A 27,326-nucleotide genomic window follows, 5' to 3' on the forward strand; every position below is an offset into this window, starting at 1 on the left:
TCATCGCTCTTATTCTCAATTTTTAAAGACATTCTTTCTGCCTCACTGACATCACTCATCACTCACATTGAGAGGATGATGAAAAGCTTGCTCTCTCACCCAATGGCTCTGCGGTCTCTGATAGTGACAGACACATTTTCTGTTCTCTTTGACGTTGGACAGCGGCTCAAAACGAGCATTCAACGCTGTCAAACAGGCATGCCAAACATGGAGACATATAATGATACTCCTTCTTGGCTTGTTCATCCTCTTTCGACGCGAATTGTGGATGCGTGGTTCTCTATCTGCGAGGCGGTTATCTCAGCAATCTCACTTGAAAGCGACATTCTGGTGGATGAGACAGACCTGGTGGACGGAGAGAACAAGGGGAATGTGGAAGTCTTTGTGCAGAACGAAGAATTCAGTGGAAAACGCAAAGAAAATGAAAGAGGGGAAAATAAAGATGTTGAAAAACATGTACAGAAAGAAAAGGAAAAAGAAAAAGACATAGAAAGATCGATGGAAGAGAAGAAAGAAAAAGAAGAATTGGATTTATCTGAGCAAAAGAATGAGGAAGGTGCTTCACAAGGAGAAGATTCAATAGAAAATTCATCAAAAAGTGAAAAGGAGGAAGCTTCTTTAAAAGACGAAGTGAATGAAGTGAAAACTGAGGAGAACGAAAAAGAGAATGACGAAAAGAATAAAGAGAGACAAAAAGAAGAAATGCTTTGGGAGATGCTGTTGAAGATACAATTGGACAATGAGCCGCAGATGCAACAAAATCAACCACAAACATCAACTTCTTCTTCTTCTTCTTCTGGTTCTTCTCCTTCTCAATCCAAACCACCACCTCCTCCCTCTCGTCCTCCTCCACCCCCTTCACGTCCACCGCCTCGCCCTCCTTCTTCCTCTTCTTCTTCCCCCTTTTCATCATCATCATCATCTTCTTCTTCTTCTCTGTCAGAAACAACCTCTTCTCCATCAGACGATCACTCATCGAATGATGCCGGTGACATACTCCCCTTTTCGTCTGCCCCATTCGTCACCATCGTCCCTTCGCAGGTGAATCGCCAATCTTCTCTTTCTTCTTCTGCTTCTGTGTTTTTGTCTGCTTCTGCTTCTTCTTCATCTTCCTCTTCATCTTCTGCTTCTTCTCTTTCATCATCATCATCTTCTTCTTCTTCTTCCTCTTCTTCTTCTTCTTCTCAATCTTCCCCTGCACAATCTTCTTCTCCTCTGATGTTCGCCATCACCATTCCTCTTCCGCTTTCCTGGCATTCGCTTTCTCTTCTCAACAAACACGACATTTTGCACTTGCTTTTGTCGCTTCAGGCTTTGTTCTTCTTTTGGCACAGGTTTCTGCTGGAGAGAGAGAAAAAGGAGACAGAAGACGAATGGAAGAAGAAAGAAGAAGAGGACAAGGCAGAAGAGGAGGAGAGGAGGAAGCTGAGGGAAGCTGAAATAAACGAGTGGAGAAGAGAAAGAGACGAAATCGCGAAAAGTTGGAAGGAAACGAAAAAAGATGAAACAAAAGAAGAAAAAGAAGAAGAAGAGAAAGTTGATTTAACTGCAAGTTTATCTTCTTCTTCTTCTTCCTTTTCCTCTTCAACTTCCCTTTCCTCTTCTTCCAAACAATCACTTTGCCAATCATCATCTCCTTTGATTTTCAGCTTTTCTTCGTCTGTTCTGTCTCTTGTTGTGCGCATATGGAACCTCATTCTGCTGCTCTGCCAGACTTCTACCTCATTCGCTCAAGCTGATTCTGAACATAATCCGTCTTCAAAGAGAAAATCATCATCATCGTCTCCTTCTTCTTCTTCCTCCTTTTCTTCCTCTCCTTTATCTTCTTCTTCCTCTTCTTCCTCTTCCTCTGATGATGATGATGATGAGCTTTCTTCACTTGACCTGAACACCTCAACTCCAGATGAAATAACACTTCCCTCGCTGACTCCGCTTTCTGCTGCCATTTTATCGCTTGTGTGGATAGACAACAACACAACGCTTATTCACTCGCTGTGCAATTGGCTGGCTGACAAGGAGCTGGAAAGAGAAGAGAAGAGGAGAGGGAGGAGAGGAAGAAAGGGAAGAGGAAGAGGAAGAGAAAGTGGAAGAGAAAGTGGAGAAGAGAAGGAGGAGAAGGAGGAGAAGGAGGAGAAAGAAGAGAAGGAGGAGAAGGAGGAGAAAGAAGAGAAAGGAGAAGAAGATTTGATTGATGAGGAGAATAAGAAAGTGCTGGATGAGCTTATTTTGGAGAGTGTAAGTGAAAGCGAAGAAGAAGAAGAAGATGATCATCATGAAAACAAAGAGCAAAAGACAGATGAAAAAGAGAAAGAGAAAGAGAACGAAGAAGACAAAGACAAACAAAATAAACCCAAAGAAGAGGAAGAATCAAAGAGAATACAAGCCATCCAATCGCCACTGACAGCTCTTTCTCTTTCTTTATCCTCTTCTGCTTCTTCTCTTTCTGCTCTGCCTCCGCCTCCTCCTTCATCCTTTGCAAAGCCTCTGCTTCATCAAACAGGAAACACACTTTCACATTCAGGGCAGGGTGACACTGAATCTTCTTCAAATACAACTTCTTCCTCTTCCTCTTCTTCCTCTTCTTTTCATAATGTAACCAATGCATCTCATTTTTCTCTTCCTCCCCCACCCACAATTTCTGAGAAAGAAAGAAGAAGACTGCTGAGAACACAGAACAAGTCTATTGCCATTGCAAAGCTAAGCAAAGAGATAGAAGAATGGAAGAAAAAAAGAGAAGAAAAAAAGAAAGAAGAAAAAGAGCAGAAGGAGGAAGAGGCGAAGATGAAGAAAGATGAGAACGAAAGAAGGCGAAAGCGGACGGAAGACGAAGAGATTCGTTCTTTAGATAGAATTAATCGGCTTTTGGATGTGGCTGAAGCATTCATCACACTTCCTGTTGAAGACGACGAAAGAGAAGAAATTCTGTTTGAAAGAGAAGAATTGAAGGGAGAAAAGGAGAAATTGAGAAGTTTGGTGGAAGAAGAGAAAGAGAAAGAGAAAGAGAAAGAGCAAATTGATGAAGAAATTGCTTGCTCACTTAGGAAAATTCAGTCATCTCCTCTTTCTTCTTCTTCATTTTCCTCTTCCTCTTCTTTCTCTTTGTCTCATTCTCAAAGCACACTTTTCTCAAAGCAATGGAAAAACGACCCATCAAATTTCATTCTTTCTCGCTTCTTTCGATACACTTCTCATTTTGCTCCATTTTTCAGTGATTTGTTGGGCAGAATGGAAACCTCTTTTCAGGCTTATTCTCAAAATTCGAATGAAAATGCAACTTTTTCTGATGCAATTTCATCAACCACTGAATCTATTTCTTCATCTTCCTTATCTTCTACTTCTCTTTCATCATCTTCATCATCATCTTCTTCTTCCTCCTCCTCCATCTTCCTCCAATCCCTCATCCACCACCACCACTCCCGCTGGGGCCATATCGCAAACAAACAGCTTTCCCCGCCGTTTTTGGCTGCTTTTGCGTCTTCTTCTCTTTCTGCGCCTGTTTCTTCAGCGGGGGCAGTCGTGTCTGACTCGCCGATGTTGCATCTGGCAGCACTCTGGGAGATTGCAGTGGATGGGGATTTCTTGTATGGATGGAAGGGGAAAGAGGAGGAAGAGGAGGAAGAGGAGGAAGAGGAGGAAGAAGAGGAAGAAGAGGATAAAGATAAAGATAAAGATAAAGAAGAAGAAGAAGAGAAAGAGAAAGGAAAAGAAGGAAAAGAAGAATGCACAGAAATTTCTTTGAAAAGCAATAAAGAAATGAAATTATGCTTCGTGTCATCATCATCATCATTTTCTTCTTCTTCTTCTTCTTCTTCAAATTTACCTATCCTAATCTCATCCACCTTTTACGGCCCGCTTCTTCTTCAGCACCATCTTCTGAAGCGCTTCATGCGACTCTTAAAACGAGACATCAACTTCTTTTCAATCAACTTCAAGAACAACTCGCTTTCAATTCTGCTATCTCGCTTCTCTTCTCTCCATCCGTCTCTTCAGGACTGCTGTGCTGAGCTTCTCAGCCATTTGTTCTCTGCTTCTGTGTCTGTTTGCGCGGCTGATGCGGTTTTGAGACACGGCTTGGCTTTTCCGATGATTAATGGCCCATTGAAAGTGGTTGTGGATTGTCTGAATCCGTTCTGGAGAGGGAGAAGAGGATGGGGCGGAAGAGAAAGAGGAAGAGGAAATGGAAGAAAAGAGAATAAGAAAGAGGAAGATGATAAAAATGAAGATGATGAAAGTGCAATTGTTCCATCAACAACAACTGCTCAACTTATCGAAATTGGAGAGAAGCTTTGCGAGAAAGAGAAAGAGAAGGAGAAAGAGAAGGAAAAATCTTCATCTGAATTATCTCAACAATCACCTTCTCCTCAAAACACACCAACAGATCCGCTTATATTCACACCAGAAACCCCAACCCCTTCAACCATCAAGAAAGTTCTTCAATCCATCAAAAACCTGTGCAATCTGTCTTCTTCTTCCTCTTCCTCTTCCTTTTCTTCTTCTTCTTCTTCCAGTTATTCTTCTCCATTGAAATTCTCTTCTCAAACATCTGCTTTTGCTTCTCTTCCAGACGCTGAGGCAAAATTAGCGTCGAATCTGAAAAGCGCTGCGGTTGTGGAAAGATTAACATCTCTTCTTGGACTGCTGGCATTGCTGTGTGCAGGGGTGGGAATGGATGAAGAAGATGAAGAAGAAACGGAGAATGAGATGGGAGATGAAGAAGGAGAAGAAGAAGGAGAAGAAGGAGAAAAAGAAAGTGAAGGAGAAAGAGAGAAGAAGGGAAAGAAAGAGAAAGAAGACAAAAAGAAGGAGGAGGAAATGAAAAATAGAGAAAGAGAAGAAGAAACGAGCAAAGACACCTTACCAACATCATTTATTTCATCTTCTTCCGATTCAACTCCTTCTTCTTTCTCATCATCATCATCATCATCAACTTCTTCTTCTTCTTCTTCTTCTGTTGATTCATCACTTTCCTCTTCCTCTTCTCCTCCTCCTGTTTTTTACCTCCCATCTCAAATTCCTCCTTCATCTTTTTTCCTTTCTGAAGCAAAAGTTCTCTGTCGCATTGTTCGCTCGCTGCCTTTTGATCTGTCTGCTCCATCTTCACCTTACTTGAGATATCTGGTTAACATATTCATCACTCCATCAAAGAACAGCTCTTTTTGTTTTGATTCGCATAATCAGAGAAATAAATCAATGAATCTTGTTTCAAATTCTTCTTCTTCTGTTTCTTCTTCCTCCTCCTCCTTCTCTTCATTCACTTCCTCTCCTCTTCCATCTTCTTTGTCCCTTTCCTCTTCTTCCCTCTCCTCCCTCCCTCACCTCCCTCACCTCCAGCCTCACTCCCTTTCTCTCCTCTCTCTCACCCGCCACCTTCTTTCCATTGCTCCTCTTCGTGAGTGGATGTCCTTGGTCTCTCCTCTTGTCTCAACGCTCGTCTCTGTCTGCCAGCTGTCTTCGTCTGACTTCACAGAAGATGAAACAGCATCATCATCTTCATCAAACGCCCCTTTCAACATCGTCCGCAATCTCCTCATCAACCAGCACGATGTTGTCTTCACCCTCCTTCTTCTCCACCCGTTTCTGCTGCCTCAGACTTTGGTACTGCTGAAGGCGATGTTCGAATCTGACCCGCTTCAGACGCACACAAACTTGACTCCAGCAATTCTTGCACTCCATATTGCACCAAGAAGCGTCTGTATTTCATTGCTGATGTTTCTGATGAGCTCTGTCAGGACAACAATGCACCTTCAAAGCGCGTTTGGAAGAGAAGGGGGGCTGCATGCGGTGCTGCGTGTGCTGGAGAGAGAAGGAGAGTGGTGCGAGAAGAGGAGGAGGAAAGGAGAAGAGGTTAAGCTGATATCAGCAGAAGAAGAACATGAAGAGAAAGAGAATGGGATGAAGAAAGGAATGAACAACTTTAACAGAAAAGAAGCACCAATTAAAGAAACGGCAGCAGCAGCAACAAAAACAGGCTCAATAACATCAGCCATGCTTACCACTTATGCCATCTCTTCTTTCTCCTCCACGCCTTCTGTTCTGTCTGTCGTTCTCTTCTCTCTCCGAACACTCACCGCTGCCATCACCTCCCACAAATCCAACAGGCAGTGGCTTTCACACGAGAAAGTCGTCAAAACCATTGCGAAGCTCTTGCTCCGCACGCAAATTCTGTCTCATCCGCAGGCAGCTGGCCGTGTTGTGACAGCGCTGGTGGAGCTGTCGTGTGAGATCGACTCCACAAGCGAACGGGAAAGGGCAGCCGGCTCTTCGCGGAGGACAGCCGCGAGGGTGGTGCAGAACGGCTGCGGAGTGTCTGTCATTCTTCATGTGCTGCATTCCCTTGCGGTGGATGTGCAGAGGGAGACGTGGGAGAAGCTAATTGCACTGAGCAGCCGCAGCTGGAAGAACCGGAGGGCGCTGAGCGGGAATGCAGGAGAAGGGAGTGGAAGTGGCGGAGGGGGAGGTGTTGGAGGCAGGGTGATGAGGGATGTGATGGCTCTGTTTTTGAGGGAGATGGTTGATGAGAGAGAAGAGATGCATGCCCAGGTGATACAGCTGCTGCAGATATTGGGCGAGTACTGGGTGGATGTGGATGATGTGAAGACGGTCTTTGGACTTCTGTTTATGGCACAGATGACACAGCTGAAGGAGATGAAGGAGATTGAAGGAGAAAGGGGGAAAGATGAAGATGAAGGAGAAGAGAAAGAAAAGGAGAAAAATGTAAGTGATTCTCAATTAAAATCGAGGAGATCAACAACTTATTCCACGCTCCTTCGATTGTTGCTTTCTTTTGCTCTTTCAACATCATCTTCCTCATCCTCTTCTTCCTCTTCTTCCTCCTCCCCTTCCCCTTCTTCTTCAAACAAATCCCTCTTCAAGATCTCTTTCCCCCAGCTCCCTTCTCCTCTCCCTCAAACGCCTTCTCCTTCCTCTGTCCGCTTCGACCTCATCGGCAACACCGAAGCCTATCTCCACCTCGGATACTCAGGCACCCGCTCTTTCCCTCCCACCAGCAGCGGCGGATTCACGCTCTCCTTCTGGATGAAGATCGAAGCGAACGACGGGCTGTCGAACATTCGGTTGTTTTCGGCAGAGACTCCCGACGAGAAGACGACGTATCAAGTGGAATATGACGCAAAAGGTGGAAGAGTCATCGTGAAGACTGCAGCAAAAGCAGAAGATCCGCCATTGAACCCAAATTCAGCAGCTTTTTACTCATCTTCACAGGCTATTAGTGTACCGCATGCTTCTTCTTTTTCTTATTCTTCTTCAACTGCCTCTCCTTCACAGTCATCATCATCTTCTTCTTCCTCTTCTTCCACCGCAACCTCTTCCTCTTCTTCCTCGTCATCAGCACACACCAGCTGCTCCTTCCCCTTCGTCGCCCAGCTCAATCAATGGCACCATCTGTGCATTGTCCACCACCGCAGCCGCCTCTCCGCCCGATTCAGTTCTGTCCACATGATCATCGATGGTGTCCCTTATGAGCAGAAGAAGCTGAACTATGTTTCCTCGCCTTCTTCGCAGACGCTCCCTCTTCTCTCCTTCTGGTTTGGGCAGAAGATGAACAGCATGTCTTATCTTTCTTCTCCTTCTGTCTCTTCAGTCGTTGCAGCACACGGCAGCTCTGTTTGGTGCCTGGGCTCGTGCTTCCTTGTGGAGGAGCCTATTTCTTTCATAGCTGCTTCTGCTGTTTATTCGCTGGGCCCGTCTTTTGTTGGCACTTTCTCTTCGTCCACTGTGGGAGAGTATGCATCTTCGTTGGGAAGAGCTGCTTCTATTCCAATCCCAGGTGATGTGCAGATGCTGGCAGAGAGAGAAGAGGAGGATTTTGGCTGGTGGAGAGTGGAGGAGACGGAAATGCCGCTGCCGAATGAGCTGATGATGCAGATGAAAAGGGAGATTGTGAAGGAAAACAGAGAGAGAAGGAGAGAAAGTATTGGAAAACAGAATAGAGAAGGTATAAACAGCTATGCTGCAAAAGGTTATTCTTCTGATGGCACAGGAAGATCGTCAGCTGTCATCACAACTACATCTTCTTCTGTTTTATCGCCTTTCTCTCAAATCTCAACTGGCTATTCTTCAGCCTCTTCTCATTCGTCTTCTTTTTCAAGCCAAGCCAAAAATGCACAAAACATCTCGAATTTTGCTATCCCTCCATCCATCCTGTCTTCATTCTGGGTTTCGCAAGGCGCCCTCTGCTCTTCACATCCTCTTCCACCTTCCTCTTTTCCTTCTCTTTCATCTGCTCCTCACTGTGCTGAGGTTGAGATTCCCTTCATTGCTCCGCTGGATCGCTTCCTGTTTTTCTTCCACCCTGATCTCAATTCATCACACGAAAGACTTCTTTCTCTGTTGCCGACACTTGGAACAGACAGCGGAGGCATCTATACAACAGCTGATGCAAAGCGCTCTTCAGATGCTGAGCACATTAGTGGAAGTGGAAGCGGAATCGGAAGCGGAGGTGGAGAAAGTGCAAGTACAAGCGCAAGTTCCAGCATTGGTGCTGGTGATGGAGGAGGAAGTGGGAGTGGGAGTGGGAGCGGAAGAGAAGAAGATAGAAATGGCAATGCAACAGGGGGCAAACGAGGAGAAAGCAACACAAGTGTCGATGCTGAGGATGGAGACAGAGAGGCACTGATAATCACGAACAACTTGTCGTCCAACAACGACAACAAACTGCTGGCCCAGCAGAGTCTTAAAGGCGCAGGGGTCGTTCCATCAGCGTGGGTGCAAGGTGATACCAGCATTTTCACGCCATTCACACTGCCATCTTCTCTTCTGTCTGTTGCTGATTCGAAAGCTGTGCTCTTTCTGCTGTCGGCTGCTGAAGACAAAGAAAGCTTTGGGCTGGCACTGCGTGTTCTGATTGTTTTGTTCTGCTCTTCTCTTCCATTCGCCAATGAGATGGACAAAAACGGCGATTGGCAGCTTTTCACTCACATTGCAGAGCGGCAGAGGCAGTTTTTCGATTTGGACTCGTTTTCTCTGCTTTTGTCTTCGTTTGGCACACATCGCTTTCTCGCTGCTGATGCTTCGTCTTTGTCTCCACCTCCTCTTTTTTGTTCTTCTCTGCCTCAATGTTTTACTCAGAGCTGGCCAGTTTTGTTGCATCCTTCAGGCTTTGCTACGATTGCATTTGATCCTCTTCTTATCCTTTCACTTCCTTCTGCTTATTTCCACCGTCTTCTTCAGTTTATCCATCTTTTGATTCACCCATCAAATCCATACAGATTGTACAACAGAGACAGATTGGTGGAAGTGGCTGCATCTTCTCAATTGCTCCACTTGCTTTGCCATTCTTCTTCTTCTTCAACCACGAACAATTCTTCCTATTCCTCTTCCTCTTCCTTTTCTTCTTCTATTTCTAATTCAGACTCCTCTTCGCTCTCAGTTGATCGTGCTAGCGTAGATGGCATCTGCACTGTACTTTCTTTCCTTTGGGGCGAAGAATGGAATGGTGTTGATCTGCAGATGTTGGCTGAGTTTATCATTTCTTTGATCCCTTCGATGTCTTCAAGAGCGGACAAGCTGCATTTGCAAGCTGAGCTCTGGCTGACGCCTGCTTTGAAGAGGAATAAATACAACTTGACGCATTCATTCAAACACCTTTTAAACAGAAAAATGCAATCAGTTCCGTTTTCCTTGTCTCCAAACAAGGAAATCTCAATTCATTCTCCTTTGCCTCTTCCTCTGATGGATCCTGTTCACAAACTCCACATCCTGCACTCTATGCTCTTGTTTGTTGAATCTCTCCTCATCCAATCTTCAGAGCCCTCACACTCCACACACAACTTGTCTCTTATCATCACCATCTTTTCCAATCGCATTCTTTCTCTGTTCCATTCTGCCCCTCCTGGCATTGCTCTTCTTGTGCTCCGTATTTTGGGCCTGATGCTTCTGAAAAACCCGCTTTTTGCTCGTCGCTTCATCCAAATTTCTGGTTTCCAGCAGCTTGCTGTGCTTCTTGTTCCTTTCTGCTTGTACCCTTCTTTCTACACAGCACTCTTTGCACTTCTTTTGGGAAGAGGCGATGCTCTGGAGTCGAATGTGACAGAAGGAGAGTGGAAGAGAAAGAAGTATGTGGCATTTGAGAGGGAAGATGAGGGAGATGGATTGAAGAACAAGAATGGAAGATCAAAGGATGGAAAGCAAATGACAAACAATAAGAAATCAAAGGAAAATAATAATGATATTAACAACGATGAATTCTTTGGAATGAAAAACTATATGTCTTCATCGAGCGATCGCTTCACTTTGCGATATCTTTTGACCACATCGGCACCTGAATCTGGTTTAGACTCTTCTTTCTCATCCTCTTCCTCCTCCTCATCTTCTTCAGCATCTGATCATGTGCACTTAACACTCGTGTTCCCACAGGTGCTGCATGTGATTATGCTTCTCTTAGAAACAGCTCATTCTCTTGCACATGTTGGCATTGATAACAAAATCCATTTCCCTTTGAAGCAGACACAGTGGCTGAATGGAAATGAAAAAGGACATGGAAATAGATCAGGATGTGATTGTTGTGAAGCAAAGAAGAAATATCAAGAAGGCAAAAAGGAAGAAAAAGAAAAAGAAAAGGATGTAAATTCAAAGCATCTTCAAAGAAATCAGCAATCAAGTTATTTTTTCCACCAGTTCAATCCCTCTGAGCTATCATTTTTCTCCTCTTCCTCGTCAGTTGCATTGGGTCTTGCTGGCTTCTGGTCCACTCCTCATCTGAATTCCTGTGTTCCTCCTCTTCCTCCCTCTTCTGAAACAAACTGGAAAACCGTATTTTTCCCTTGTTTTCCCTCACACATTGTGTCGCATGCTTCTTCTTTGTGTTCTGTTGTGATTGATTCCTTGAGAGGTGTTGCTTTGCTATTGGCAGAAGAAGGGCAAGACACAGCTGCTTCTCAAATGTATGAGCTGATGTTGTTCAGACCGATGATTATGATGACTTCTCTGTTGAGCATTCTGTTTGCACCGTTTTTGGCAGCAGACGGAGAGTTGGCGAGGGAAGAGGAGAGGAAGGAGATGGAAATGGAAAAGATGATGGCGGAGAAGAAGAAGAGGAGGAGGAGAAAGAGGACGCATTGTTCAAAAGGAAAGAAGAAGGAAATTAATGAAGGAAATAAAAGCGATATAAGTGAAACACAAAATAAGAAGAAAGGAGAAAGAATGGAAGAAAGAGAAGAAGAACTGTCTTCTTCTGATTCAGAATCTTCTTCTTCTTCTTCTTCCTCCTCCTCCTCAAATTCTTATTCTTCTACTGCAGCATCTTCAGATCTTTCTGATTCATTCTCTTCTTTGTGTCTGTCCACATCATCATCACCTTCATTCATTTCTGTTGAGTCAAAGAGAAAGGAAAAGAAAGATAAAGCCAATGAAACAGAAGGAAATGCAAAGGAAACACAAAATGAGAAACCTGAGGAAATTTCAATGAAAGACCAAACAAAAAAGGTAAATGAACAGGAGAAAGAAGCCAAAAACGGAAAAATTAATGGAGAAGATACAGAATGTTCAGAAGAAGAAGAAGAAGATGATGATGAAGAGGATTATATCGAACCTGACGAAGGAATAACCAATTTGTGCAGTTGTTCTCATTCAGCTTTTGTTTCATTGGATCAATTTGAGCATTCATTAATACCTTCTTCTTATCTTTTCTTTTATCAGCCTCCATTTCCTATTCATTTTATTCCAAAGAAGTCCATTCACAGAAAAGAAAACAGCTATAACTCTGTATTTAATAGCAAAGATGGATCTTCTGCTGCTTCTTCTCCTTCATCACCGTCCTCTTCAACATCATCTTCTTCTTCTCTTTCCAACAATTCAGTTCTTTCTGATTCGTCTTCTAAACATGTCCAATCACAATCACCATTTTCTGATGTTATAAGCTCTTCTCGTCCTTCTGTTTTAGACACTGATGCTGTTTTCAATGCAACTAACCCTGCACTTTCTCCTTCTTCCTCTCCTTTGCCTTCGCCTTCTCCTTCTCCTTCATCCTCTCCTTTGTCTTCTCCCCACATCCAGCCGTCTTCTTCTCCAGCTCACAACACAATATCTCCTTCTTCTTCATCTCATACATCCACAACTTCTCTCTCCTCTTCCTCTTCCTCCTCATTCAAACATTCTTCTCTTCCCCCACCTCCTCCGCCTCCTCCACCTGATGCCATTCTCTCTTCTGCCCGTCCACTTCATCCTTCTCCAATCATTATGACATCATCATCTTCTTCTTCTTCTAATTCTTCTTCTTCTCATTCTTCTTCTCATTCTTCTTCTTCTTTTTCACATCATCCTCAATCATTCAGCTCTTCTTCTGTTTCTCTGTCTGAATCTCCCTCTTTCACTTCACAAAACACAGCACAATCTGTCCCTCCTTCATTCATCACTTCTTATTTTTCAAATTATTCGACTTCTTCTTCTTCTCCTTCACATTCAATGTCTTCTTTTCATTCCACTTCCAGTTCTGCTTCTTCTTCTTCCTCTTCTTCCTATACTCATTCTCCTTCTTCTCCTTCTTCCATTCCAGTTGAAAGGCTGAAGAGGAAGAAGCTGTGTGAAGTGAGTGACCTCATCTTCCTTCTGATCGAAGAAGCTCTTCTTTTCTCTCTTCGCGTTTCTCCGCCTCGTCATCGTTCTTCTAATTCTTCTTCTTCCCTTTCTTCTTCACTTTCTTCTTCCTCTTCCTCTTCCCTTTCTTCGTATTCATCACAAAATGATTCTTCATCATCATCAGATGTCACATCAGCTTTAATCTCTTCTTCTTCCTCTTCAATTGTTTCATCATCATTATCTTCTTCTTCATCTTCCTCCTCCTCCTCCTCTTCTTCTTCTATTGCTCATCGCCCTTTCTCCTCCCTCTCCTTCCGCGAGCTCTTCCTATCCATCTTAAGCAATCTCAATACAAAACTGCCTCCTTCCTTCCGCCGCGACTTCACCGCCACTGTCATTTCCTCTTTTCTTTCGTCTCTTGGCCACTCGCTTCAGCATCTTTCTTCTCTTTTCACTGCAAACCTCCCTCTCCTCTCGAACTCTGTTGATGCTTTGCACTTCTTCGCATCTGAGTGTTATGCTTCGTCTTTGCCAGTTGATAGAGAGCAGCTCACAAAAGTCGTGTGCACCATCTCGTTCTTTGTGCAGTCGCTGATGAAGCAGAATTCACCTCTGCGTCTGCACTTCCAGCCATGGATCAAAAAGGAAGAGGACGAAGGCAGATTAAGTAGGGTGGTGAGAGGAGTAGGGGTTAATTCGAATCATTCTTCTTCTTCTTCTTATTCTTCTTCTTCTTCTTCTTCGAGTTATTCATTTGAAGATGATGCATCGAATTCTGCTAAGCAGCTGGCTCAAAAGAAGAGATTTTCGTTTTTCTCGTCTTCTTCTTCGTCAACTGCAGCATCACCTTATCAGCTTTTGTATTCTTCTTCTTTGTCTTCTTCTTCTTCTTCCTCTTCTTCGTCATTCCCTTCATATGTTTGGGACTCTTCTCCTTCTCCTCACCAGCCTTCACCTTCATCATCATCATCTTCTTCTTCCTCTTCTTCCATTTCTTCTTCTGCTTCTTCTTCTTCTCATTCTACCTCTTTTCCTCTGATTTCTCCTCCTTCCCATTCGCAGCGCCGCCCGCCTGCTGTCGCAATGAGATGGGGCTCTCTTGTCAATCCTTCGTTCTTTTTCTCTCTGGTTGATGTGAAGGATATGGGAGATGAGGAGATTGAGGAGGAGGAAGAGGAGGAAGAGGATGAGAAAGAGAAAGAAGATAAAGAGCAAAATAAGAAAGAGGGTGAGAAAGAAAGAGAAGCTGATAAAGAAAAAGGAAATACAACAAACATCAAAACAGAAACAGCGATAGCAACAACGCAATGTGGTTCTTCTTCAATTTCTTCGCCAACTTCTTCCCAGCCATCCTCATGCTCATCATATCAATCAGGAACTTCTTCTTCTTCTGGAAGATATCTTCCTCCACCTCCTCCTCCCTCTTCTTCTCCTCCTTCTCGAATGCCTTCTTCTATTTCTTCTGTGAACTCTCAATCTCCATCACATCCTGTTCCTCCTCCGCCTACAACTTTTCTTCTGAGTGTAGAAAGGCCTTCAGTTTATTCTTCTTCATCATCAATAAATTCTTCATCATCTTCTTCTTCATCTTCCTTTTCTTATTCTTCTTCATCGTCTTCTTCTTCTTCAACATCAAATATTCCGTCAATCAAAGAAACATTTTATTCCCAGCTGCAGACTCTTCTCTTCTACAACCCGCACATCTACCCTCGCCCAAGAGATGCTCAGCCTGCTCCTCCTCTTCTTTCCTCTCCAAATGTGCTAAAACCAGGTTCTTCATATTCTTCTTCCTCTTCCTCCTCCTCTTCTTCCTCCTCTTCCTCTTCCTCCTCCAAAGTTCCCCGTCCCGACTCCAAGTCCGCCGACCGCCTCTTCCCTCTTCTTGTCTCCTCCCTTCGCCTGATCGCCCTCTCCCACATTCGAAGCTGTGTGGCTAACCACAGCTTCTGCCGTGCTGCTGTCGAAGACGTGCTCCGCTCGCTGTATTCGCTCAGATTCCCTCTCTTTGCCTTCTATGCCTCTTCCTCCTCATCAGCCGATTTGCCGGCAGTGATGGAAAACAGAATAGAAAATCCGCAGCTCAGCCACGTGGCGGCGTTTGTGACACACCAAATGCGTGTAGAGAAGAAGAAGATGGACGAATATGCTGCAGAACTGAAAGAGGAGAATAACAATAACAGCAATAACAGTAATAATAATAATAATAGTACTTCATCATTATCATCATTGACTTCTTATTCCGCTTCCATCCAGCCTTCACCAAAACGTCGTCAGCCTCCCTTCATCATCGATGAAGTGAGTATTCCCTGGCACATCCCATCCAAAAACACCCGCCTTTGGCAGCTGAAAAGCCGAGAAAAGCGACCCGAGCAGAGCGACCTGAGTTTTGTGGCGTCGATTGTGCTGTTTGCGATCTCGGCGTTTGAATTGCATGGGGCAGACGAGTGGGTGAGGAGGGCTGCTTATTCTCTTCTGTCGTTTGTGACGCTGTGCAGAACGAGCGAAATGTGGCATTTGTTTGTGTTTGCGAGTGAGAAGGATAAAGAAAGAGACAAAGAGAAGATGAGGGAGAAGGAGAAGGAGAAGGAAAAGGAGAAAGAGAGAGAAAAAGAATTGGAGTTGGAGAGGAAGAAAGAAAGAGAGCATGAAAAAGCAGCAGAAGCGAAGGAATTTGAGAAGATGGCTCAGAAAAAGATGGATGCCGAAGACGACTGGCTGGATTTCTTAGACTCAGAAGTGAAGACTTCATTCTCTGCTTCTCCATCGTTATCTCCATCGCAAGATCTTGGTGCAACTTCATCGCCTTCTTCTTCTACTACTACTAATTCCACTCCTTCTGGTCGTTCCTCTCAAACTTCATTTGCATCTTCTTCTTCCTCATCTTCTTCCTCTTCCTCCTCTTCCTCTTCCTTTTTGTCATCAATAGAAGAAGATCTCACTCACATAGAGAATCTTCCGTCTGCCTCACAAATACTAAACGAAGTGTGTTCTCTGCCCATTTGCCAATACGAGGCATTCAACGAAGGACGAAGTGAAGAAGAAATCGAAGAGCTGGAGAGAAGACAAAGAGAAATGCTGTCGGCAAACGATGAAAATTGGGTGGATGTGTTGTCTGGTGCTCCATCAACTGCTTCTTCTTCCACCTCATCCTCCACCTCCTCCTCATCTTCTTCTTCTTCTACTTCTTCTTTGATTTCTTCTTCTTCAACAAATCTAATTTCAAATCTTGGCTCAAATTCTGTTGCTCTGCTTCCAACCTCATCTTCTCTTCCTCGTCCATCAATTCTTCCCTCTTTCCTCCAACCTCCAGCAGACAAAGCACAAACAATCATTCATTCTTCTCCTTCTCCTTCTCCTTCACTTCTCTCTTCTCCTTCTTCAACACCTCATTCTCATTCTTATTCGCCAGCACATTCTCCATCTCACAATTCATCATCATCATCTTCTTCTTCTTTGTCTCCTTCTCTTTCTCTCCACTCACTCACTCCCCAGCTGTTCCTCAACCGCCTCTCACCAACTCTCCTCACCTCACGTGGAATAACTGCGCTGTGTGAAGGTGTCAGCGATGGCTGGCAGCGTGTGATGGATCTGCTGCTCACACCGGAACTGACGCCTGCTGCAACACCTGCTGTGATCGATGCCTTTGCCGATCTTCTCACTCAGAAAAGAGCAATCATCAGAAGATGCTTATGCCATCTGCCGTTTGGTGCTGCTTCTCTGCTGCTGACTGAGTGTGTGGAGCGTTTTGCGCTGAACAAACGAAGAGCAGAAAAGCGAGCAGCTGAAAGAAACACTCATTTTTCACTGGCAGCTGCACAGTCACTCAGAATCCGATCCATCGCAGCGTCTGCTGCCTTTCATAGAGCCTCTTCTGTTGCTCGCACGCAGCTGCTCTTTGCGCGAAGGCATTTGCTGTTTGTCTCGTTTTCAATGAAGATGCACTCGCTTTCTCACTCACGGTGGATGGATGCGCTGGTTGACATGCGCAGAGAAGGGGGCATCTTCTCTTTGCCTCCTCTGCCAGGCGATGAAGATCCACAAGGAGATTACTTGGGGAGGCTGAAGCAATGGCGAGTCGATCAGTATAAGAACCCATCAGCGATGCAGTGCAAGCTGACAGGGATGAGAGGGAAATCAGAAGAGAACAGAAAGATGTTTGGGGAGACGCCTTATTTGTTTGGGCCGCTGAAGTATTTGAAGAAGGCAGTGGCTAAAACAGAGCTTGATGAACAGTACAAAGTGAAGAAGAGTGGTGAGAAGGAAGATAAGATTGAGAAATGTGATGGAAGTGATATGCAGTTGAAGAAGAAAAAGAAGAAGAATTTAAAAGCAAACAAGAAATCGAAGCACTCAGACCAGAATGAAGAAAAGAGTTATGCCAAAAACAGAATGAATATAAACAGATATTTGTCATCTTATTCTTCACAGAAATCATATCCGAACAATGCTAATAATAATTCGATGATTATTTCTGATTCATCAATTGGATCATCTCCTTCATCCTCATCCTCACCACATCCTCGTTCTCTTCTTGCCCTTGATCCAAACATCGCTTCTTTATGCCGTTCGCTTGGTTCTTCTCTTCTCTCTCTCTTTTCTGAGCCTCTTCTCTTTGCATGCAATGTGTCCCGACTGGTGGGAGGCGTTGATCCGCAAGATGCGCTTCTGCTTCTCAGTGATACAGACTGCTATGTCATCGACGATCTGTCTATTTCTCCATCGGTTGTGTGCATCCCAGCGAAGTTTCCTGTCAGAATATCGTTTGATGCGAAGAGATGGAGCAAGAGGATGATGAAGATTGCATCGGAAGGGCTGTGGGTGGTGAAGGAGATGGAGAGTGAGAAAAAGAGAGAAGAAGAAGAGGAAGATGAAATTGAAGGCACAACTTCTAAAGAAGATGAAAGCAATTCATCTTCAACTGAAGCAGAAGAAGAAAATGAAGAAGAAGAAGAGAGTGAGCATCTTGATCATGTTGACACTTTCTCACTATACACTCCTGTTTCTCTTTTCAAAGTTGCACACAAAGTGTTCAATGTGAATACTTCTGAACAAGAACTCGATGATGCTTATATCAAGCACAAAGATCATATTTTGTCTTCTATCTGTCACTGTGCATCCTGCCAATCATTTGGGCACTTGAATGGAAAACACAAATGTGAATATTGCGATTCTGCTTCATCGCAATTAGCATCATTGCCAAATTCATCTTCTGCATTTTCTTTCTCAAACACAAAAGAAAAGCTGCTCAGTTCCTATTCTCCTCTGCATCAACCTTCCTCAAATCATTCAACCACTCCCTCTCTCATCTCCTCTGGCTCTGAGACTCTTTCTCGTGCTTCTTTCCTTTTAAGAAGCTCTCCTTCAGCTCAGCGTTCATCATGTGATTCACTCGCTCCACTGATTCAATCTTTCCCTCTTTCTGAAGTGATCGAAATTGTTCCACGTAGATTCACACTGATGCCAGTTGCACTGGAAATAACGCTCATTCGAAAGGAGACCTATTTCTTTGTATTTCCCTCGCCTGCTGTCAGATGCATTGCCTATCAGCACCTTTCTTCTCTGGCTATGAGTCAGAGCCCCGTTTTCGAGCCGCACCACAAAGATGTGATTGAAGCGACTGTTGAGCCAGGGAATTTCGCAGCTCCAACAGCAAGCACACCAATTCTGGAGATGGATGAAAGAGGCAATTTTGGGTTCACAACACTTGGCGAAGCAACAGAGATGTGGAGGAAAGGAGAGATGAGCAACTATCGCTATCTGATGCTGGTGAACAATGCTGCGGGGAGGACGACGCAGGATCTGTCACAATACCCCGTGTTTCCATGGGTGCTCCGCATGTACAACCATCCTTCATCTGTGATTGATCTGAAGAACAACTTGTCATTCAGGAACTTCGCAAGACCGATGGGAGCGCTGACGAAGCAGAGAGCTGCAAAAGCGAGGGATCAGTTCAACAACATGGTGTGTGTGGCACAGATGAACGAGATTATGAAAGAGAAAGACAAAGCTCGAAGGGCAGGCGCTGGAGCATTGTTTGACGAGAAGGCGATGAGAAAGAAAGATCCTCTTGTTCTGATTGGATCGATTCATTCGTCAGTCGGAGAGAAGAACAGGTTGATGAGCGAGGCTGGTGGCTTCTTCAAATCAAAGGGGCTGTTCAGACGGAATCCGATTTTCAGAACAGATGGGAAGATGCCATCACTTACATCAGATGGGCAATCAAGTGCAGGAATAGCTGGAGCTTCGCAAGGTGGCTCTGGTAGTTCTTCAGTGGTTGCTTCTTCTTCTTCTACGTCTTCAGCTTCTTCTTCTCATTCTGCTTCTGCTTCTTCTTCATCATCATCTGAAGAGCCTTTTGACTTTACGTTTTCTTCTCAACCGTATCATTTTGGCTCGCATTACTCAAATGCTGGCATTGTTCTCTATTTCTTGACGAGAGTCGAGCCGTTCACCTCTCTCGAAATGCATATTCACTCACAGCGCTTTGACGTTGGCGACAGAATCTTCCATTCGATCGGAGAGGCATTCAAGTGTGCTTCTGAAGGGTTCATCTACGATTTCAAAGAGAGCTTGCCTGATTTCTATGCAAATCCGGCTTTTCTGCGGTCGCATATGGATTTTGCACGGATGGGACAAAGAACAGGTCTTTTAGAATCAACCATGTCAGCATCTATATCTCCGTATTCAGCACATTATTTAAGCGAGTTGATGGAAAAGAAGAAGAGGAAGGAGGAAGAGAAAGACGACAAAGACGAAAAACATATGACTGATGCAGATGTCAAAGAAAAGGATAAAACTGATTCATCTTCAGAAGCAATCGATAAAGACGAAGCATCTTCGTCTTCGTCTTCTTCATTAAAATCTTTAAAGCCAACCAAACTGCCCACAACAACTCCTCTCCACGATGTAGTTCTTCCACTTTGGAGCCACAAATCTCCTTTTGCTTTCATTCGCATCAACAAACTTGCACTTGAATCACCAATCGCCTCTGCTTTCATCCACAAATGGATCGACTTAGTCTTCGGTGCCTGCCAGCGAGGGCCAGCTGCTGTGACCGCGCTGAACACGTTCCATGTGCTGACGTATGAAGGCTCGGTGGATGTGGCATCAATCACTGATCGCGTAACAAAGAAGAGTGTGATTGCGCAGATCAACAACTTCGGGCAGACCCCGTCTCAGGTCTTTATCGAGCCTCATCCGCAGAAGAAGAATTCGCCGTTGCCGGCAAGTTTTCTCGATGCGCCGAACAGAATTGTTGTTGTGTTTTCTGAGTTTGTCGTGCCGTCTGTCTTCACAAAGGCGGCAAGCTCGCTGGCTTCTTCATCGACTGCTCCTCCACCGATGATTTTGCCATTGCCATATCAGCATCAATTGAAGAAAGCAAGTGATAAACCAACCTCTGCTTCTGCTACTGCTTCTGCTGCTTCTTTGTTGAACACTCCAATAAAGAAAGACAAATCAAAGACAAAGTCCAAACATCCAAAAAGACATTCCATAATATCCACACTCTGCACACTCCCTCCACCTCCAGGTCCCTCAGCCTCTCCTTTCACACATCCTTCCTCCACTTCGCTCACCTCTCCCATCAGCGATGTCCGAATCCGCCCAGGAACAGAATCCATTGACACTCGTGTGGAGACAATTGGTCCACGACGCATATTTGTTCCGGGTGGGAAGGGAATTTCAGTCGGGTTTGGCGGAAGTGACAGGAGCATCCGCATTCACTCAGCAGGAAATGGGGCTGTGCTGTCGATCCACTCTGGAATGCACCACGGGGCGATCACAGCAGCAGCAGTGGTGTGTGGCTATGTGGGCGAGCCAGACAAGCACCCACTTTATCCGCCTGTGGCTGGAATTGAGTGGGAGGCACAGAACGAAGTATCGCAGGGGATGCTGTGGAATGAGAGTGTGATGCTCATTCAGCAGAGCGCGATAGCACTTGAACTTATCGACAGGGGAATTCTGAAGAAGCATTCGTCTGTTTCTGCTGCAGAAGAGAGACAGGAAGAGATCAGAAAAGAAAGCGAACGAAGAGTCAATGAAAGCAAAAATTGTTCTGATTTGCTTGAAAAATCAGAAGAAATATCAGAAGAAATGGGAACTTGTAGCTCATTGTCATCATTCTCTTCTGAAGAACAACTGACAAATTCTGTTATCACACGCAATCTCGCCAGAAACTTCCTTTCTGCGATGGATCCATTGCTTGCTGAATTGTCATCTTCTCTTTCGTTGTCTGTTGCACAGCCGCCTGCTCTTCCACAGCGCCTCAAATCATTTGTTGGTGAGATTGATACTGTTAAGAGCGAGCGAAATATATCAGCTCATACTCATTCTTCAGGAAAGGCATTGCAGCCTTCATCCTCGTCATCATCTTCTTCTTCTTCTACAAAAGAGACAAATGAGAAATTAGCTTCACAACCATCACCGAGCATCTCATTACCATCCAAAAATATTCCCCAACAAACAGAACAGACAAATAAGCTTGTTGAATCTTCTTCAGATTCTAGTGCCAGCGAAAAGGGTACAACGTTATTGTCGTCAGAGCCTGTCACAAATGAAAAAGATGCAATGAAAAGTTCCATTTTAGTTCAAAATGAAACTACAGATCATTCTTCTTCAACAAATTCGAATGAAGAGCACTCAGAGCCTTCAAAGGAACAAATTGAAGATGCAGCTCAAACTTCGCCTGATGCTTCTTTAGAAATTCCCAAAGAAGAAAAAGAATCAGCAAAGGACGATTTGCAACAACAAAACGACGAACAAATAGAGAAAAGTGAGACGCCTCCTGTTCCATTGGCAGCAAATGATTTCCTTTCAGCAGCAGACAATTTGGAGGATAATGCTTCAATACCTTCACCATCATCTTCTTCTTCTTCTACTTCATTGTCATCATCTGATTCTGTTGTTGATCCGTCAATTGATGAAAGTGGAATGAGCAATTCGTTCTCTCACATTGCAAGTGATACAATGGATCTTTCCTCGTTTGACCAGCCGCCTTCTTCTTCTTCTTCTTTGACGCCTTCTGATTCAATTGCAAATGAGAAAACTTTTTCTGTTTCACGTTCAGATCATCCTTTGTTGTCTTCAACATTATCTCCGTTTTCTTCATTCTCTTCTTCTCCTTCTTCAGTATCGATTACATCCAACCAACGAAACCGGTCAGCCACAACAGTTGTTCTTCCTTCACATCTGCACAATTTGGTCACTCCTGCCCTCACATTCACACCTCCATCAGCAATGAAGAAATCATCTTCTTCTGATAACATTCAATTTTTGGAAGAGGATGCTAACAACAGAAAACAGGATAAAATACATCATAAGCATCACCATCACCATCATCATAGAATTCACCATCTTCACAGCAATAATGTTTCTCTGAACGATCAAAGGCAGCAATTCTTCAAAGCCCAGTCAAATTCTCCATTTTCGTCATCCTCCTCCTCCTCCTCATCTTCTTTCACAAGCTTGCCAACTCCGCTGTCTATCCACTCGAAGTTCCCCATTCCTCCGCCAACTGTTGTAAATCCTCTTATTCTTCCTCTGACTGCTGCCTCAACACAAGCCCCGTTCACAACTGGTGGACACAAAATGATCAACCACCAATTTTCTGTGTCTTCTCGTGGTGCTCTCTTCCGAAACAACATTTCTGCACCTTCGTCTTCAACCACTTTGTCTTCTCTTCTTCTGAATGAGGGTGTTCCATCTTCTTTCGAATCTGCTTCTTCTTCAACATCGCTTTTGACATCGTCTGAAGCTGCTTTCACTCTTTTAACAGGTGGGAGCGACGGACTTGTGAAGATCTGGCGCTTCACTTCTTCATCCGCTGTGCATCAGTCGCTTCTTGCTTCGTCTTCTCCAATCGCTTCAACTGCCATTGCGAATCTATCTGGAAATTCCGCTCCTTCGCTTGCTGGCTCCACCATCCCTGCGTTGCAGCAGGCACAGAAGGAGAGAGAGAAGAACAGGCAAAGGCTTCTCAGGTTGAGACAGAAAAGCGATGATGCAATTCCTGTTGGCACGGACACCACACTCTGCGGAATGACTTCTGTTGCACTTCCTTCTTCTTCTTCTTCTACAACTTCTTCTTCCTCCTCGCTCGTTTCGTTGAGTTCAGGCAGCACTTTGCAAAATACACCAGGTGGAAAAGGCAAAAAAGCAGCAGACAAAGAAGCAGTCTCATTTGTTCCGATAGGATCAATTGACAAGGACACTTCTTTTGCCTCATCGAATTCTGCAGATTCGAGTTTGAGGCAGACAAGTTTGTCCTCTTCTTCGTTTGTGACACCTCGCACTTTGTCTTCTGATGCTCAGGCGTCTTCGGTGGAGCTGATGTTCACTCCTTCTCCAACTGTATCGTCTTCTTTTTCATCAGAATCATCTTATTCATCTGTCTCTTCCTTCTTTTCGTCGTTTTCTCGCCAATCTTCTTTGTCTTCTTTGGCTCTTTCGGACGTATCAAATGCTTCTTCTTATTCTGCTTCTTCTTCAACAAGCTCATTGTCTTCATTCTTTGCGACTTCACCATCTCAGATGTCTTCTGTCCTTTCGTCTCATTTTGTGTCTGCTGCTGTTTGTACTTCAGGAATGACAGGTTTCCGCTCTGCATTGGGAACATGGGAGAATAGTAAAGTCTTATCTGACACAATTGGTCAATCTCTGATGAATGCCCAAATTGTATCTGAGAACAGAACAAGACGTTCAAAAAGGCAGTCACATGGAATTGGATTAAATAAAGTTAATGAACTGTCCAAACTGGAAAGGGAGGTGAAACGAGAGAAGGAGTTTGCACGAATTAATACTCAACTACAGGCAGGTTCTCATTCAGCTCGTGCAAAAACGCAAGCGGTTAGCAAATCCGAGGAGAATACAAAGTCAATGTTTGCGCTTCCGATGCGTTCAGTTCCTGCATTATCATTCCATCCTGCACTTGCACCACTCCGAAGCCCCAATCCTCTTCCAGCTCAGCCCACAAACTACATTCGAATGTCCACAATGCTATTTGCAGCTCATTCACCGTCTTCGCTTTTCAACTTGTCTTCTCCAACAACAGCATCTTTGCCAAGTATCTCTGCTCCTACTGCTTCTGATGCAACGATGCCACCTGATCTGTACACAGCAATACAAGGAACAATTGGCTCTGCTGCCTCTGCTTCAACATCAGCAGCGGATAAAACAGCATCACTAATTCAGACGCCTTCTTCATCACCTTCTTCATGGTCTTATTTCTACTCGGTTTCTCCTTCGAGTTCTCTGCATTCCCACACTACTCAGCTTCAGCATCTGCGAATGATCGGTCGATCTCCCGCGCTATCTCTCCTAAATGCAGGCTCTTCGGCACTGCAGCAGGCTTCTTCATTGCAAAATGGCTATGTGTGCACTTCTATTGCAACTTTAAGAGGTCATCATTCGCCCATCACGTATGTTGCTGTGAATGGGCAGTTGGGGATGGCTGTGACTGGAGATGCAGCTGGAATGGTATTTGTCTGGAACTTGAGAAGGATGTGCTTTGACTGGTGCGCTCATATTCTTGATGGAATGCCTGAAGAGCTGGAAGAGACAACTGAAGATTGTTCAGAAACAGAAAAATCTGACAACGAGGAGAAGAGGAAAATATCACTTCATGATCGAAGATTTGGATGCCAGCCAAATGACATCTTTATCAAAGATCGTTGCGAGTGTAAGACATCATCAGTGTCTCGAATGTATCCTTTCAACAGAAGGCTGAAGTCTGCTTCTCCTTCTCAACTTCTCTCAACTTCTCTTAATTCGAAGCGAGCTGTTCCGATTACAGCAATACAAATATGTCCTTCTTCTGGTGCTGTAATTGCTGGAAGTGGTTCGATGCTAGCCAAATGGAATTGTTCCGGAATGCTTCAATTCTGGACAGATAGAATTGATGCAGATGAATGGAAAGAAGGCAGAAGAGGAGAAAACAACAAACAAAAAGGTATTCAAAGGAATGAGAATAAACAAAATGAGATGGGGATTGGAACGAAGAAACGAGAAGGGTTCAATCATCCATTCATCCATGTCAGAGCATCATCAACAGTTGGAACGAGTGTTCACACATCTCAGCAGAACAGTTCATCAACAAACAATTCTGTTTCATCGCATCCATTTGTTATTAGTTCAATGCACACGTTGACTTCAAGAACTGCTGGAGAGAACGAATGTGTTCTGATTGGAGGATCAGACGGACAGCTTCATGTGTTTGATTTTGTTGACCAGAAACGGAATGTCATTTTCACTTACAGGCAATTGAGATGCATCAAAAGATGGTGTTCAGAGGGTAGCTCGCTTTGCATTCAAATAAACGAAGATTTGTGTGAATTTCGTAATAAGAGAAAAAGATTGTTATACAGGAGAAAGGGAATATCTCTTGAGAATTTTTCTGAAGATGATGAATCGTGTTGTTCTTCTGATGAATCATCATCATCTGAGGATCTCATCAGAAGCAACCCTTCTTATTCACCAATTACAAGCAAATGCAAGCTAGATTCAGGGCTTTCTCCATCTGTCGCCCTGAGTCTTGCCAAAGGCGCAAGTGAAATCTGTTCTGTTCTTGTAGAAAGTATGGTGTGTCTTGCTGCTGAATTGGCAACAGCCCAGGTTTCTGTGGATGAATCTCAAGAAAAACAAGTTGCAAGGCATTTATTTGATATGTCAATGCATGGATCGATTCAGGATAGAGAAAGGAGAGCAAAAGCTGCACAGCAAAAGCAACTTGAAAAAATCTCAAGTGGATCGAATGTGATGCGTCAAGCGTCTTCTGTTTCTGGAAGTCAAAGCACACCTTTAAAAGCTGTCTCTTCAACATCGTCAAATGCGTTAGTATCATCTCCTATGAGCACCACAAAAAGAAGTGCTCCACCACCTCCGCCTCCTCCACCGCGATATGTTGCGCAAATGGATGAAGCAAGCACTTCAGCGGAAACAAACGAAAAACCAGAAGCACTAACTGATAACAAAGAGGAAATCAGAGAGCAAAAAGTTCGTGAAGAAGTGAAACAAGAAGAGACTGGAGTTGCTGATACAAGCAGAGGAGACATCAAGGAAGAATCAACAAAAAGTTCAACAAGTGGAGAGGAAGGAGGATCTGCAAATTCAACCATTAATCAGTCTGAAGAAAAAGATCACGAAAATTCTCAAAGTTCTGATGTTCAAGATAAAACAAAAGAGGATGCAGAAGAAAAAGACGAGAATGAAGAGAATAAAGATGAATCAGATTCTTCTATCGAAGAAGGGACTGAAGAAGGCAATGAAACTGAAGGGGAGTCCGAATCAGAAGGAGAAGGAGAAGAAGAACAAAGTGAATCAGAAGAAGAAACAAAAGAACAATTGGAATCAAAAGATCAATCGATTGCAGTAAATGTGGATTCGAAAGAAGAATTACAAGAATCACAGGAATCGAATCAACTTCCACAAAAAGAACAACAAAAAGACGAACATGCTGATGATCAGGCGAAGCATCAACTTGTTTTGGAACAAAAAGAAATTCAATCTCCAACTATGGTATCGCCATCTCCAACTGCTCTTGAAACACCAATTTCTACGAGACCTGGGGCTTCATCTGTTGCATCTGACGCTATTTCTTTACCTTCCCCTGTCATATCAGATTCTCCTTCTCTTCCTTCCTCTTCTCCTGTTGAATCACCTCTTGTAATGAGCTCGTTGAACACTCCTCGTCTTCTCCCGCCTGTTCCTCCTCCGTCTGCGTCTTTCTTGTCTCAAACATCCAAGTTTTCAACTGTTCGTTCGCTTATTCTCGATAAGTTGAGCATCTCAACATCTCCTCGCATTCAATCATCTTCATCATCACTTGCACCGATCTGTGGTGAAGCCGTCACAAGCGTCTCAGTCAGCTGCGATGGGGCGAATGTGATTGGAGGATCGTCGAAGGGACGTGTCACTGTGTGGAGCATAGACAACACGCAAGATACGTCTCATTGGCTGCCTGATGCATCTGCGTTGGTCTGCACACGCTGTGGGACGAAGTTTACTACACGCAACAGAAGGCATCATTGCAGAGAATGTGGAAGATTGTTCTGCTCATCTTGCACTTTCTGCCGTTCCACTGTTCCAAAACATGGCTTTGTGTATGAGAAAGTGAGGGTGTGCGTTGAGTGTTATAAGGCAAGATTGGATAATGATGCCTTTGGCAAGGATGGAGGAGTGTATTATGGAAGTCTGTCAGGTATTCCGTTTGTTGACAATGAGCCTGTTGATTCATCAGCTACCAGTAATTCTTCTGCTACTGTTTCTTCTTCTTCTTCTTCTTCTTCTTCTTCTTCACAATCGCAAGATATTGCTCCTCCACACCCGCTTTTCTCTTTCAAAGAGTCAGAAACAACACACATAGAAGAGACAAGGCATTCAACTCGTTTGGCTGCTTCAAGATCAAAGACTTTTTCGACATAATGAAATATATTTTCCATTAGTCTTTATTTGTTCGCAATTACGTTTGGCTTTTGTCTTTTTTTTTATTAATTTTCCTCACTTTATTCGCAATAGCTTCAATTTTTTTTTTCGGTATCTTTAATGAACAAATAAAAAAAAATGTTTTATGCTTTTGAGTTTCACCTATTTTTAGAGTTTCATTTTTTTGTTGTTACGAAAAAGAGGTGAATCGTATCGCGATTCACAATTCTTTTTATTGTGTTTGATGCTATTCCGATGGTTCTGTTTATTGAAATTAATTTTGTCACTGTTCATGCTTTTTGCTATGTGTTTTTGTGTGAATGTCCAAAACTGTATTCTTTAAAAATAAATATTGATTTTCAATTTACAAAAAG

At 43.9% G+C, this 27,326-nt stretch overlaps 1 protein-coding gene across 1 annotated transcript in view; it reads left to right on the forward strand.

Annotated features, from left to right (window-relative positions):
* The window catches only part of MONOS_2077 (putative FYVE zinc finger), a 28,027-nt gene extending 725 nt beyond the window's left edge, over positions 1 to 27,302 (forward strand). The window contains exon 4 of the mRNA XM_067871972.1: positions 29 to 27,302. Within this exon, the coding sequence (XP_067722968.1) occupies positions 29 to 26,952 (26,924 nt within the window). The 3' untranslated portion in view covers positions 26,953 to 27,302. The remainder of the gene's footprint in view (positions 1 to 28) is intronic.
* Positions 27,303 to 27,326: the final 24 nt, after the last annotated feature.

This window comes from Monocercomonoides exilis (assembly GCF_001643675.1).
Source record: "Monocercomonoides exilis strain PA203 chromosome Unknown scaffold39-1025343, whole genome shotgun sequence".
Lineage (NCBI taxonomy): Eukaryota > Preaxostyla > Oxymonadida > Polymastigidae > Monocercomonoides > Monocercomonoides exilis.